At 42.0% G+C, this 16,206-nt stretch overlaps 1 protein-coding gene across 5 annotated transcripts in view; it reads left to right on the top strand.

Annotated features, from left to right (window-relative positions):
• Nucleotides 1–16,206, top strand: part of ILDR2 (immunoglobulin like domain containing receptor 2) — a 41,306-nt gene that overhangs the window by 19,028 nt on the left and 6,072 nt on the right. For 3 of the 5 annotated variants that reach the window (XM_079974798.1, XM_079974796.1, XM_079974797.1), the window contains 5 exons: nt 5,775–5,831; nt 7,906–8,052; nt 9,854–10,033; nt 12,956–13,069; nt 15,586–15,796. In XM_079974798.1, the coding sequence (XP_079830924.1) occupies nt 5,775–5,831; nt 7,906–8,052; nt 9,854–10,033; nt 12,956–13,069; nt 15,586–15,796 (709 nt within the window). The remainder of the gene's footprint in view (nt 1–5,774; nt 5,832–7,905; nt 8,053–9,853; nt 10,034–12,955; nt 13,070–15,585; nt 15,797–16,206) is intronic. The other 2 variants (XM_079974799.1, XM_079974800.1) reach the window with 1 other exon arrangement.

Here is a 16,206-nt window from a genome sequence, read left to right on the forward strand (position 1 = left end):
TTTTTATGCTGTTATGGGATCATGTCTAAATGTCGAGGCCCAACAAGTGCTACGGTTTTGCCAAATAGCCACAAGTTGCCACCGCTAGAAGAACAATAGTTCCTTTTTCCCATTAAAGAGCTGCAGAACCAGACTGCTGTAATCCAATATGTCCAAAAACAATGTTATCATAAATTCCTATTCTGTGCTTAGCTGCACTTGCTATTTTACTGTGTTTACATTTGCATGTTTTCACCCCCTCACATTGACCATCCATGGTGTTTTTTCAACCTTTTTTGTGTGTCTTGTCTCATAGGATGTTTCCCTTTTTCCATTACCTACTTACCTCTTGTCTCATTTATTTATTTTTCCTTTGTCAAAATTTTACAACTTCTCTTCATCCTTCCCCATATTTGAGTTTGCCCTTCTGATTTATTCCCCTGACATTTGGATCAGTATATCTTTCCTTTGCTTTAACACTGTAACTCACTTCCCCGTATCTGCTCTTTTCTCTGCTTTGTACATGCTATGCCAAATCAGTGCCTGCTCTTTCTCTGTAGACTTTGCTGCCCACTCCTTGCAACTTGATTATGTGTCTGGCTCAAACTTCCGTTGATGGTTTAAGAGGCAGCAGGTGCATTTAGGGAAACGGCAGAGAGGCAGCTGCTGGATGTACTTATACAAAAGGTATAATCAGCAGTGCAGCGGGAATAGAGACAATGACAGCATGTCCTAGATTTTCTTTTTATTATTGAAACAAGGACAAATTTGCCATTTGGAAATAACCATCTGGGACAATCCTAATAAACTGGGCCATCTAGTCAGACTAGCAGTAGGATAGTTGCTATGAGTTACTGACACATGAAAACAGGAGGGCTTGGAGCCCGCACCGATAAAAATATGTTTATGGGGAGGTGAAATACACTGAAATCCATGCTACTGTTGCAATTGATGTATCAAATGTCTGCAGTTCCCTTTCCAGCAAGAAATAACAATAATAAACAGGAAGCCAAGATGGATGGTCTGTTATCTGGATTGCTTAATATGCTATTTTCCCCTGCCAGCTTGTTCCTCCTCTGTACTCTCCTGCTTTTGATTTTGAATTGAGTTTGGCGCCTCCACTAAGGGCCAGACTCAGATCTATTCCCAGTGTACAGTTACGAGAATAGGTGAATAAATGTCCTTGCTTACCTTTGTACAGGAACGAAGGTTAGCTCAGGTCACCATTTAACCTGAGGAAGTTATCTCTTAAAGAAGATGGTCATGAGGGGAGGGTTTGGCTGCCTCTTTTGGAGTAAGGTACAACCACCCCAAGCTTCTTTTAATTGCACAAATGTCAGTTTCTGCTCTCACACAGTTTGGGGGCAGGGGAAGAAAAGAGAGAGACCCCTGGACATACCCAAAAATGTTGGTTGCCCCTTGGCTGGAAGCCTGAATGCTCATGCTCTCATTCTGCATCACTGTGGCTGGGAAGCAAATAGCAACTGAATGTTGGCAGTGGAATAGACTTGTGTGTTTCCTCAAGCAGATTGCTAAAACCAAAACCTTTAAGAATATTAGAGCTGCATTCTGGCAGCCCTTGTGTATTTGTTGACCGTACACTTCAAATTTCTATTCCCCCCCCCAAAAAATATAGTCCCATAAAAATAACCTTTTGTTTCACATCTGCCTTGTGCCTGGATTATCAAATTTCTAAATGTGCAAAATGTCTCAATTTTCTGCCTGAAAATTTCCAAGAGGTATTCAGACCTCTTCCTTCCTCACCCAGTGTGTTCTTTTGTCCTCGTTCGTTATATATTTTTGGTTCACTTGTTGCTCATCCCTGTGGGAGGAAAGTTGGCCTTCAATTAGTGAGCATTCATGACAAGCCCATGTGTTACCTCCCCCCTACCGTTGCTGTGGTTACCACTGGTATGAACAAGAGTGGCTGGGTCAGCTGTAGTGTTTTTCGGCAGCCTACTTAACAGCCGGTATTAAAAACTAGGATCAGGGGGAGGTTCTGTGAAGCGGGGTGGAATTACGCAGCATTGGGAAGAGCGGTTATCTTTGAATTAATGCAGCTTGTGTAAAAGGAGGGGGGAATCAAAATGCTGAAAGGTGGGCGATGGCACAGTTATTTAGTGCTGTTTAATTTCTGTTGGAATATACAAGTCATCAGGTTCAGACCTAGGCATGGCCTCTGCCCCGCCTCCACCTCACCCCCGTGCTTTGAACTAGCCCCCAAGGAGAGAGCTTAGTGAATTCCTTTAGAGATTGAATTCTTCACATTAGACAGGGTGGTGGGCAGGAGGGAAGGGCGAGAAGAAATCTGTGAGACGAGAACAAAACACACACAGTCTTTGGGCGGGTGTGTGTGCTTTGTCTGAAGTGTATGCTGTATTCTGGAATCTGGCTGTAAACCGTTCTGTGGGAGTGTGGAGGGTGCAGCATGGTCCCTGGCAATCGAGGCTGATCTGACTGTTTTGACAGGATGTGCTGGAATACAGGGGTTGGCAGGTTGGCTACCACATCTGTTTTGTTTTGGAGGCCAGATCACAGTTTGAGAGTGCTTGGGATGTTCAATTCTCCAGATCTTTAGGCATTCACACTTGGCCTCAAACAATTCCCTAACTAGAAAACATGACCCCACACTCCAGGTATCTGCAGGCTTCTCCTACCTGGTAGCCTCTGATAGTTTTGGCCCACAACTATCAGCCCCAGCCAAAATGGTCAATGGTCAGGGACAATGGGGTTAGCAAAAACAAAAAACAAAAACAAAAACAAACCTTTGGAGGGCACCAGAAAAGACTTGTTTAGAAGTTTTCTCTCCCTACATATTTGCTTTTTGTTACTGAAAGTCATAAACATACATGCAACTGAGACTAGTGTTTAGTGCAGTTGCTGTTTTAAATGTGTATGAAGGAATAGGTACAGTGTTACATTCAGGGTCAAACCAGAGGAAATGTGGGAGATTTGTGATGGGATCTCCCAATGTTTAGTTTCTCTTTAAAGGGAAGGGGAGAATTGAATCAGGACTGCCATGTTGTTTTGAAGCCTTTTGCCCATGCCATTTTCCTGATTGGTACCTTTCATATGTTTACCCACAGCAAGGAAAATAGGAACTTTGGAGGGGCACAGTTAGATCAAGAAAATGCTACACTGTGAAGGAGTAGCACCCTTTTCCAGCATAACAGTGCTTGTATCCTCACCAGGTGTCTTAAACCATGGATTTGGGACTTTGTAGGGATAGCAGTAGAAAAGAGCAGGATTTGGTAGGAAGAAGCACTCTGAATAGTAAGAGTTAAAGATCCCTTCCCTGTTACGTTGCTTCTCCAGTGCAAACTGCTTTCCCCCAGGAAAATGAGTTTCTGGCCTTTTGTTATGTGTGTAACATATAGTTCAGCCCAAAGATAGTTGCAAGAAAACTATTGGTGATAGAAACAATTATTGTTATAAGGAAATGTGAGCACATTATCTGCAGAGTCAGTTTTGCGTTCCACTGTGGCTCCAAGAGCCACTCATTGATTGATGATGTTACAGTGGTGATATAACAGCAGCTTTGATGAAATGCAACAGGTGGCAAAGCATGACTAGACTTTAGAGTGCTTTTATTGTTGCTTTGACAATAGCCTCATGGTTAGGGGACCAGAAACATATACTGTAGTCTTAATAAGTATAGCCCTCTTTTTTATTCAATGGGGAAAACTAGAAGTAGGAAAGAATTGAATTCCAGTTGGTGATCTTAGTCTAAATTTTGCTTAATGCAGAACTGGCTGACTGATGTGGAGACAAGTTTGTATCTAGAATCCTGTAGCCAGTGGCTATCTTCCTGAAGGTAAAATATTGCCCTTTCTCATGAATGGATTCTAAATAAATACAGTAAAGCAAAATGGACTGATCTTATGGTCCATGCAGTTTATTTGGACTGTAATCCAGTCACATGGGATTAAGTCCCATTGAATCCAATAGCACTGCTAAATGAAGATGCATTAGGATTGCAGTATATGTCTACTAAGAGCAAGTTGCAACATAACACTGTATTCAAGATGACTCTCCTTTTCTTGTCATTTCATGGTGCGCTTGTGGAGCTTCTGAGTGCCAAGAGACTTAATTCATACACATTTCTGTCTGAACATCCTACTGTAGGTCATCCACAGTAATTTTGTGGATTATTTTGACACTGGGATGGCGCCTTGTGGTGATTAACTTTTTGACCAATTAAGAAACCTGCAGGTCTCAGGATGATATCTAATCATGCTAATGAGGTGGCTCTTGAATTGGATATGAAATGTTTGATTGCAACCATTTAATCAAGAGCTGTAACAAAATATAGATGCATAAACATAGAAGGTGAAAATGTTAAACTCTGTATAGGTTACTACTTACCATGCTGATAAAATTACATTTTCGGTGAAATTGGGCCAATGTTTTGTAGAGCTGGGGTATTCACAAGAGCCAGGACCAATGGTGGAAATCATTCAGCTCTTTGCATTTTCCATTTTAACTGAGATCTTATCAGTTCTTTAACTGCAACAAAAAAAATCCAGATTACAACGCTAATTTTAGAAATATCAGTTTTCTTTAAGAGACCTTATCCCCAACTCCCTGCATCTCTGGGTTTTTACCAGACATCTCTAAAAGTACCAAAGGCAGTCAAGGTTGGGATGACCCAAGCTGCTACTAACACAATTGTGCAGTACGCAGACAGTATTGTTTTACAATGTCAAGCCTTTCCTTTCTGTAAAGCACCTCTGAACCAGGTTGTTTCCATGTCAACTGGAAGCAATCTATGCAGGCTCAATGCAGAATTTATGACTGCTACGTATAATGAAGTCTCAAAAGGAATAGGCCATATATACTGAAAGTCTAGGCCAAAATGATATTTTTTTTGGTCTTCATTAAGAGACATATGTGTGCATGAAGCTAAACAATGTAATATGTATAGTTACTATTTCTCCTGTGAAGCAGTGCTTCCTGCAGCTATTTCATATATCTATCCTTTACCTATTTTAAATCAGTATCAGTTTAAAGATGTGGAGAAAGGGAACTGCATCCATTCCTGTACAGTTCACTGAGAAATAAGAAAGGGGAGAAAGCTATTTTGCTGCCAAGCGATTCTATTTTGCTGCCAAGGAGTGTGGTGGAGTCTCCTTTTTTGGAGATCTTTAAGCAGAGGCTTGACAACCATATATCAGGAGTGCTCTGATGGTGTTTCCTGCTTGGCAGGGGGTTGGACTCAATGGCCCTTGTGGTCTCTTCCAACTCTATGATTCTATGATTCTATTCTATGATTCTATGAATCATACTAGTTTCTCATTTTTCTAATCTTAAATTCAGTTCTCCACATTTACATATCACACTTCTTTTTTAAAAAAGAAAGTCCTCATGAAAATTCATCAGCATTTTAGCGTGAATTTCTCTTAATAATATTTTTGTACATAATCTCACCTAATAAACCCTTTTTGGTAGTACTTTTCTGTAACAGAATAAATTTTGTATGTTATTTTCATTATTATATGCATTTTTATGCACACTTTACTCCAGCAGGTACATTTTTTTTTTACATGTTACTTTGGCTGGCAAAGTCCATTGCAAAATTTGGAATAATGCAAATTTTGCAGGATGGCTGTGGGCTTGTTCTTGTACTGTTTTGGAAAGTGTGAATTCACTTCTAAATGTGAAACTGAATCCAATGTCTCCCCCATCCCTAGCATAGAGACCTCATCATAACATAAGAGCAGGCTTCATGCTGAGGCAAGGGAGTGATTTTCCTGCACTAACCTCTCTCCTTCTTTCCCCTCCTCTGTCTTTTCTAGGCAGGACAGGGCTGTTTGCTGATCTCCTGCCCAGTTTTGCTGTGGAGATTATGCCAGGTACTCCGTCATCTAACACTTTATCCATTCTTCTTCTGCTTTATCTTCCCATTCAACCACAGCATCTTGTGCATTCATCTGCTTGTGCATGTGCCCTTGGTTCCCCATCTTTTCCATAACTGCTTGCAACTGCTTGCAGCTAGCAACTGGGGAGAACAACCGGGGCTTTAGCAAGTGACACGGAGCATGCTAAGACAACGGTGACTTTGTTGTTAGTCATGGGACCATTCACTTGGGTCACTTGCATATCAACCTGTCCATCAAGTATTCATCCAGATTTGTTTTCACAAAGTTTGCAGGGAGATTCTATGATGCCTGCTGTTTATTGAGTATTCTTTCTGATTTGTTTGTATGATGTTGCATCAATAATAATAATAATAATAATAATAATAATAATAATTTATTATTTATACCCTGCCCATCTGGCTGGGTTTTCCCAGCCACTCTGGGCAGCTTTCAACAGAATACAGTGGTACCTCGGGTTACATACGCTTCAGGTTACATACGCTTCAGGTTACAGACTCCGCTAACCCAGAAATAGGGCTCAGGTTAAGAACTTTGCTTCAGGATGAGAACAGAAATCATGCTCCGGCGGCGCAGCGGCAGCGGGAGGCCCCATTAGCTAAAGTGGTGCTTCTGGTTAAGAACAGTTTCAGGTTAAGTATGGATCTCCAGAGCGAATTAAGTACTTAACCCAAGGTACCCACTGTATTAAAATACAATAGTCTATTAAACATTAAAAGCTTCCCTAAACAGGGCTGCCTTCAGATGTCTTCTAAAAGTCTGGGTAGTTGTTTTTCTCTTTGACATCTGGTGGGAGGGCATTCCACAGGGTGGGTGCCACTACCGAGAAGGCCCTCTGCCTGGTTCCCTGTAGCTTTGCTTCTCGCAGTGTGGGAACCACCAGAAGGCCCTCGGTGCTGGACCTCAGTGTCTGGGTAGAACGATGGGGATGGAGACGCTCCTTCAGGTTTACTGGACCGAGGCCGTTTAGGGCTTTAAAGGTCAGCACCAACACTTTGAATTGTGCTCGGAAACGTACTGGGAACCAGTGTAGGTCTTTCAAGACAGGTGTTATGTGGTCTTGGCGGCCACTCCCAGTCACCAGTCTAGCTGCCACATTCTGTATTAGCTGCTATGTTGCATTCTACCTGCAAATTAGTGACAGTCTAGAAGCAGCTTTGGTAAGTAATTAAGTTTTTTGTTCAGCAGCGTCCCACGGCTAAAGCTACCCAGACATACATGGATAGGCGGTTTGGTAGTATTTGAGGGTTGATATTTTAAAAACCCTACAGGCAAGATAGATTTAGGGTATTATTCAATCTACTGCTGCAATGGATACTCCAGTGTTGTTTATATAAAGCTGTTGTGTGTATCCCTATGTTGGTGTAGCTGGAGACTGCTACTACTGGGAAAATCCTAACTTGCACATACAACTGAACACAATACAACTGTACAGCACTATATGGAGGAACTGCTATTTTCTTAAAATCACCGCCATTTACCACTTAGTAGATTGCTGTCTGTGCCTACCCATTGCTTTTTTGGCTTTTGCTATGAGAGATGGGCAAAAGCACTTTTCTTTTCTTGGGGCAGTACAGTCTTTGGATAATTATAGCTTTATTTGGGTCTCCAGGTAAATATTAGGTATAATGGAATCAATCTATAGATCATAGCATAGGTGCTGACTCCTAGGGGCCGAGGCAGTTTTTTATGAGGGGGCTGGACCCCTGCCCCATTCTGCACTTTTGGTGATGTTTTCGTGACGTTTTCGGGTCATTTCCAGGTTCTGTATGATGCGTGTGTGCATGGTTGCATACTTATTGAACGTGCATAAATAGGGGGTTGCCTGTATGGAGTGAAAAATATTGAAGGCGGCCTTTCCTTTTAAGCATTAATAGATGTTTTCATTTATCAAATTCAATTGATTTACATGTCCTTTAGTATTCCCCAAAGACACTCATTCCGAGGTTTTTGTAAACACACACACACACACACACACACACACACACACACACTGAATTAATCTAAATAGTCCTAACATTTTGACACATTTGCACCTCTCTCTTTCTAGAGTGGGTGTTTGTGGGCTTGGTGATCCTGGGCGTCTTCCTCTTCTTCCTCCTGGTTGGGATCTGCTGGTGCCAGTGCTGTCCTCATAGCTGCTGTTGCTACGTCCGCTGCCCCTGCTGCCCAGATACCTGCTGCTGTCCACGGGCACGTGAGTGACTTGTTCACAATGTGGACGAAATTGTGAAGCACCTTTTCATGTAGATACACTATCTTCCTTGCCGTATTCATTGCTAAAATGATATTTCTCCTCCTGTGCTTCTCACAGAACTGAAGGATCCAGCTGTCAGCCCTAAAGTATTGTTGCTCATTAAAATCAGGCTGACAAATTGCCTTGGGAACTGAGAAGCCAAACGTGTATCGGTTGACCTTTCACAGAGCAGAGTTTCATATGGATGTCAATCATCCATGGGGTGACTGCAAAATAGATTGGCTCTAATCCAGCCGCAGCTATGTTCAACTTGTGGGTTCTGGGTGGCGTTGAGCAGCTAGTTCTTATGAGGCTTTAAAACACCCTTTGAACAGGCCCTTGGAAAGAGGATTATCAGTATTCCTTCCTGCTAGCCTTTTGAAAAATCCAAGAAGGCCCATCTGTTTGTTCAGGCTTTCAGTGGTTTGGATGAGAGGAGTATGTATCTGTATAGGGTTGGGCTCTATAGCAGAGCATCTGTTTTGCATGCCAAATGTCCCAGTTTCAAACTCTGGCATGCCCAGGTAGGACTGGGAAAGAACCCTTTCTTAATTCCAATAGAGCTGCTGTCAGTTAGTGTAGACAATACTGAACTAGATGGACCAATGGTCCAACACGGTACAAGGCAGCTTCCTTGGCTCTCTTGCATCCAATGGTGGCTTTCCATCAGTAGTAAGCAAATACACCTGGGCAAACTGGGGCACTCCATTTTGGTCTTATCTTCTACTGCAGCTGCTTTTTCCTTCTGGGAAACACCTCATGAGGGTTGGTGAACCCTCTGAACAGAAGGAAAATAATGTGGAGAGATACAGTAGATAGGGGGATTTTCAAAAGCCAGCAATGGAATCAACCCATTGTTTTTACTGTTAACTTTGAAAAGGTGGGTTGTTGTTTTTTAAAAAAGTGACTGCATAATTACTGATGAATTTTGATGTCTCCTTGATGTTTGTGAGTGACTTCAGTCAACAGCAGAAGCCAAATGAACATGTGTTAAATAAATCTAAAGATGGACCAGTCAGCTGAATGGTGACTGGATGTCCATAGCAATGCAGATGTAAATGAGCAGCCAGGTGTGCATCTTAAATCCATCTGGTGGCATGCACAGAAGCTTTCTTCCACACACAGATCTTGCTGGATCAGGGTGACTATGTGGAAAGAAATATCAGTCACATGAATGCTCAGTCCACACCTGTGTCTGCTGTGAGAAGCCAAATCCCATTCTGATATAAGTTGGAATCTTTGGCCAACTAGTTGCAGGCTTTTAATACATGCTTGAGGCTTCCAGTAGTATTAAAGGTGAACTGCTATGACGCTATAAGATAAATTAAACAGAATCTATTTACATGGTGAATGCTCTTTGCTAATTAGGCTTCTGGGTAATTTCCCTCAAATTTCATTTAGGTTCTGCATTTGTTTACTCGGTGGTTTAATTATTTTTAATTAACCCCCTTTTTAAATAAACAAATCCTCTGATTATTTTGCAGAAATATACTTGATAGAAAGTCTTGTTATGACCTGAACCTGATTTTGCTGCTGAAGATATATAGATCGTAGTATCTCTGAAACATGAAAACATTTCTGATGACACTTGCTGAGCTTGTTTGTTTAAAATGGGTTCAGTATCATCTCATTTAAAAGATCTTGGAAGAATCAATTGGCTGTTGCAATTTCTGTTGCTAAAATCAAAAGCAGTTACAAACTGTTAAATGGGAAGCACTACAGGGTGAATGCTTCATTTTTAATTATTACCTTTTTTCCCCAGTGTATGAAGCAGGAAAGGCTGCGAAGGCTGGATACCCTTCAACTGTTACATCAATCCCTGGGCCTTATTATATTCCCTCTGTCCACTCTGCGGCTGGAGTCCCATCTCATGCTGTTCTGATGGAGAAGTCACACCTTCCTCCCTTGGCAGCAAGTGAATCCAGCGCAGGAGGACAAAGTGGTAATCTGGATGCTTTCTGGGTCTTTGTCAGAATATATCAGCAGGGCCCTCAAATGAAGCAGAATGGGAGGAAAATGTATACAAGTGTATTCACATGGAATTAAATTAACAAAACCAAGGGATATCCTCATTCTAACTAGGAAAGTTTTGAGATTAGGAAAGGGTGACTTTTCCTGAAAAATAAGGTACAAACTTCTTTGTATGTTTTTTGATGGACAGTTGTATATCAAAATTAAGAAATGTGCAAGTTTGCATAATCATGCAAAGTAAAAACACAAATCCTTTTTGTACCTCTGCTTCATGTCTACCACTCATGAGCAAAAACTTATGGTATTATATATATTTTTCCGCCACATATTTTGCCTGGAACTTTTTAGAAGAAAGCCATGCCCCATTTTAAGTGTTCAGTGTGGTGGCAGCATAACCAGTGCATATTTCCATGTGCTTTTGGTTATGTCACACATGCCTTGAATCAGTACTGATCTGTGATTAAGAGACAGAGAAAAACTTTGTGCAATCCTATGGACATTAGTCAGCAGCAAGTTCTGCTGAACGTAGTGGAACGTGCTTAGGATAGCGCTACATGCCTTTTTGCTTATCAGTGATAGGCAGCCAAAGAAAATGGCAGGTGTTCTTTATCAACAGTCCTGTGCAATACTTTAGGATCAAATGCTTGTACTACTAGCTCTTGAAACGGCATGTGGCATTTTGGAAGGAAGAATCTAATTGGTAATAGCAGCACTGCACTAAGATGACATTCCTGAAAAAAGCAATTGATGACCAAATGCTGGCAATAAAGCTCCTGTGCCCTTGTACTAGTGTACTGACCTTTTGAGGGATCATTGGAAAAGTCATTGGAGAAAAGGGTTTAAATAATCTGTGCATTTCTGCTCTCCTCCACTGAAAATAAGAATGGATGAGTTAAGGGGAACTGTTAAAACATTCTTTCATTATTAACAAAAAGATCTGGAGCAGATTCAGGAGTGATAAATCAGTATTTGACCAAAAGCAGAATTATATTGAACTGAAAAGTATCATAAACAACCCAACATGTTGTGTGTGTGCTTTAAATGTCACTGCACAGAAATGGCTGTACTGAACTAGGATGCTCAATCGACACATACTTTGAAAAAACAAACCAACAACCCACTGCATTTTTCATTTCATTGGTATCAGACATGGTGTTGGGTCTGCTTCTCTGAAACTACTGTATTTTATTCCCTATAGGACGCACTGGCCTATAGGACGCACCTAGTTTTTTTGGGGGGAAATAAAGGGGAAAAAAGTTATTCCCCCCCCCCAGCCGCGGCTTCAGCGCGCCCCATGCTCCAGGCAGCAGGCTGCTATCCGCAGCCTAGGGAGCCCTGCGGGAACTCCCGCGGGCTCCCCAGGCTTGCTGATAGCTTCCTGAAGCCTGGAGAGCAAGAGGGGTCGGTGCGCACCGACCCCTCTCGTTCTCCAAGCTTCAGCGAAAGCCTGCATTCACCCCATAGGACGCACACAGATTTCCCCTTCATTTTTGGAGGGGAAAAAGTATGTCCTATAGGGCGAAAAATACGGTACTTTAAATTGGTTGCATACATTATAAAGCACGGCTAAATCCTTCCCCGGGACGCGGGTGGTGCTGTGGGTAAAACCTCAGCGCCTAGGGCTTGCCGATCGCATGGTCAGCGGTTCGAATCCCCGCGGCGGGGTGAGCTCCCGTCTTTCGGTCCCAGCTCCTGCCCACCTAGCAGTTCGAAAGCACCCCTAAGTGCAAGTAGATAAATAGGTACCGCTTTATAGCGGGAAGGTAAACAGCATTTCCGTGTGCTGCGCTGGCTCGCCAGAGCAGCTTTGTCACGCTGGCCACGTGACCCGGAAGTGTCTCCGGACAGCGCTGGCCCCCGGCCTCTTAAGTGAGATGGGCGCACAACCCTAGAGTCGGACACGACTGGCCCGTACGGGCAGGGGTACCTTTACCTTTACCTTAAATCCTTCCCACCCTCTCACTTCTCAGGTACCAGGCATGGGCAATTGTTATAAATACTGTTGCATGGGTTACTATAATCATCTCTGATTTATATGGAATAGCTAATGGAATCAAATCCTGACTGAATGACTCACAAGAACTTTACTGACCACACTAGACATTTCTTTAAGGTTGCAAATATGTTGCATTTACTTGGGAGTAAGTCCCATTAAGCTCATTTTTTTATTTTAGGAGTGTCTTCCTTAATTGTTTGGGATCAGTCAACAGATCTAAACTCACTCTGATATTAATATCTACATTCCACAAAATAGGGTATAAATTTTTCCTACTACACAGCTGCAATTGGGGGGGGGGGGCGCGAGGCGGGAAGGATGACTAATTTCCCTGTCAATTACAGAAATTATGCAAGCTCCCCAAATAGATATCCAAAGGCCAAAACAACCTCTGGGTCTTCAAGAGATGATGACTGTATAATGCCACTCTAATTTCCATCAAGGTCACTAGCAGTTAAAAAGTCACTTTCATAAATGGATAAGATGAAGTTTTATCGTAATAATAAAGAGACATTCATATTGGAAGAAGCACCACGTCATAGACAGTCTTGTTGGGAAGAGGCAATAAACACAATGTTTGAGGAAACTGGCATTCACTGCTGTTATTCAAATTAGGCATGATCCCATACTTTATAGTTCCATATTTTAAAGGTCCACTTATTTCAGTGCCAGAGAAGAATGTGTTGACTTTTCCACTAAAATCTTCAGGGTTTGGAAGTGTGTAATTGTTCGTGAATTTCCCTATGGTTTTTGAGTTAACGAACACATAAGATTCTGTTCTCCCCTGCAATCAGGAACTAGTTAGGCATCCTGATTTGATTCTTAGTTTAGGAGGACTTGAAAGTTATTTTTTGGAAAGAATTCATATTGACCAGTTATTTACTACTTCTCCAATAGTGCGGAAAGGCTACCGAATCCAGGCTGACAAAGAGAGAGATTCTATGAAGGTGCTGTACTATGTCGAGAAAGAATTGGCTCAGTTTGACCCATCGAGGAGGATGCGAGAGAGATGTAAGAGATGGAACTTGTTCAGCTATTTCTAGTAAAACCCAACAATGTTTCATTCAAAATAGAATGGAATGTTAATGCAGAAGACTGGGCTACTAACAGGATGCAAAGTAACATGTTTCTTCAACAAGGCATCCACCTTTCTTAATTGCACCACATGCACATTCATCTCCCTCCCTGCCATTTTTTTAAAAGTTGGAAACAGTTTTTAAAATATTGGGAAAAAGTGCTTCAGGAAAGGGGTGGAATGTGAGTTAGTAATGCCGTCAGTTTCCACCAACCAGCAGGGTGAACAATTGCCTTCTGCTGTAAAGACACAGAAATGGTTTCTTCTGAGTTCAGTCCGGGAGAGAAAAACACAGTGAGTGCATTTCCACATAGGGCTCACCCCCACATTATGTATGTCTGTACACATCCATCATTTCTAGCAAAAGACGGCAGGAAATAAATTGCTGCACACTGAGGTGGTCCAAGTCACTGACTCATCAAGTCCATTCAGATACGTCTAATACAGGGTTTTTTTTTTAAAAAAACCAACCGATAAAAATGCTGCCCTCTATTTTTAGCATACACATTCAATAGATTCAGCCCATTAGTGCCACTTGGTCCTGGCTGTCAGAGATACACAAGCTGCCTCAATCACTTGACAGACTCAAGGAATGACTTTAATCACAGCTTTGAGGGAAAAAAACTAAAAAATTACATGGTGTACTCAAGCAGTCATCACTGAACATGCTGCCATTTCCACCCACAAGAAATACTATAAAAAGGTTTCCTCCAGATTGGGATGCCTAGGATCCAGATGTCACTATGTGCAGTGGGTTAGGCAATGGGGGTGATGGGAGGGAAAGAGCGTGTCATTTTAAAAAGCTAAGTTTGGTGAATCACACAGAGCTGGTCTATCTCCCACTCCAGAAAGAGTGAGACAGAATGCATATAATTCTGACACACAGTAGGGTGCTTCTCCTATGTTTTATTGCTATGGAGGAGTACCTGTGAAAAAATGCATATGGAAATCTTTATGAGCAATACAATGTTTACATTGGTTTTGCTTTAAGAATCCAAAAAAAAAAAAAAAAAAAAACCTACTTGGCTGCACTCAGGGGCTGGAACATGTCCTGTTGATTCCCTGTACGTTTTTCCTTTTGAGCAGCAGACCCTCACGCCAAGTTAGAAATGCTTTTCCAAGACCTTCTTACTTTCTTACATGAAAGACTGTTGATGGTGAGAGACAGTACTATATCTCTCACTGACACATAGAGGTAGCCTTGTGGTTCTTTGGATCTGTAAGGGAGCAGGTGGCGCTGTGGTCTAAGCCACTGAGCCTCTTGGGCTTGCTGATTGGAAGGTCGGCAGTTCGAATCCGTGTGACGGGGTGAGCTCCCATTGCTCTATACCAGCTTCTGCCAATCTAGCAGTTCGAAAGCACACCAGTGCGAGTAGATAAATAGGTACTGCTGCGGCGGGAAGGTAAATGGCGTTGCTCGTGTCACGGTCCTCCATATGCCAGTAGCAGTTTAGTCATGCTGGTCTGTACACAAACACTGGCTCCCTTGGCCTGAAAAGCAAGATTTGCTCCATAACCCCATAGTCGCCTTTGACTGGACTTACGGTAACCATCCAGGGGTCCTTTCCCTTTCCCTTTCCCCTTTTGCCTTCTTTGGATCCACTTTTTTCTCATGTTTTCCTGAATTGGTGCTTTTACAAGTGCCATTTAATGTTTGTTCTGTAGTCTGTCTTGTTCTGTGGCAGCACTTATGCTTTGGAACTGCCCGCCTATTAGGCAGATGCCCTCACTATACTGTTTTAGATTACAGCTTTTTAGTGCCTTTATTTCAGCAAACCTACCCAGAAATGAAATATAATTTAGTCATGTATCCTCATTTTTTAAAATTGCAGATTTTATCTGTGTAGCATTGATAATTATTGTATGTGCACTGCTTTGATTTTTTTTATTGGTTTATATTTTTTTATTAAAAAAGGGTAAAGGAAAAACAGTTTTAGCACTGCTTTTGATAACTAAGTCCACATTTCTGATAAGGTTGGTTTAACAGGGACAAGTCTTACTCCACCACCATTATTATTATTATTATTATTATTATTATTATTATTATTTTATTTATTGAATTTATATACAGACCTATACCTGGGGGTCTCAGGGCGGTTCACAGAATAAAATCAAAATATAAAACCACACAAATACATAATAAAAATAAAACCAACAACCCAATAGCCCCCTCACCATTTTTATAGTTCTCTCTCACCCATTCACACAATGTTTACTTTCATAAAAGAAAAAATTCTACAGGTAATCATCCATCCAGAAAGGATGGATCTGTTATACAGTATTTAGATATTCTATACAACATCTAGTGTTTCTTGAGGAATTAATTCTGTTCCGGTATGTGAAGGCTCTCCAACAATCCATGAGTGTTAGATTGCTATTTTTCCCAGTGTCTTCTGAGTTATTTTTATCATCTCCATGGTTTCCAGCATTTCTGTGCCTTCTTTCATCCCAGACAATAACACCATCTCAGAGCTCAGCTCCTTGCATGAGGAAGATGCCAACTTCCGCCAATCTTACCGCCAGGTGCGCAGGAAGCTGCTTCCCCCTTCAGGAGACATGGATGGTGATGCAGAATACTGGGCAGGAGTCATCAGTGGAGGTGGCACATCTAGGCCACAGACATGCTCTGATTACAGGGCAGAGAGGGGCAGCCTGAGGCTCAGGTGAGTGCAGCTCCTGGGAGAAGGGGAAAAAAGGAAGGGAGGGAGAATGCCTTTTGCTCTCCTGATTTCCCTCCTTTTTCTTTCTAATTATTGCGGTCCACATTTTTTAGGAGGGGGCAGGGGGAGGTGCTTGAATGACAATGAAGAGAGTAAGAATCAAAAGTGACAAAGATGGTGAGGAGCTTTGAGAAAAAATCCTGTGAATAAAGGCCGAAGGACCTGGGTGTGTTTATGTCCAGAGAAGAGATTAATATAAAAGGTGATTGAAAATGTCCTTCGATCAGCGGGGAGCCCTGGTTGATGCTGTCGCCGCTGGATGTTGCCTTCTTGGTGCTGACCCACAGCAAGGCCTTCTTAGTAGTGGTTTCCCATTTGTGGAATTTCCTTTATTTATTTTCTTTCTATCCCAA

The sequence above is a fragment of the Podarcis cretensis genome (genome assembly GCF_951804945.1).
Source record: "Podarcis cretensis genome assembly, chromosome: 4".
NCBI lineage: Eukaryota > Metazoa > Chordata > Lepidosauria > Squamata > Lacertidae > Podarcis > Podarcis cretensis.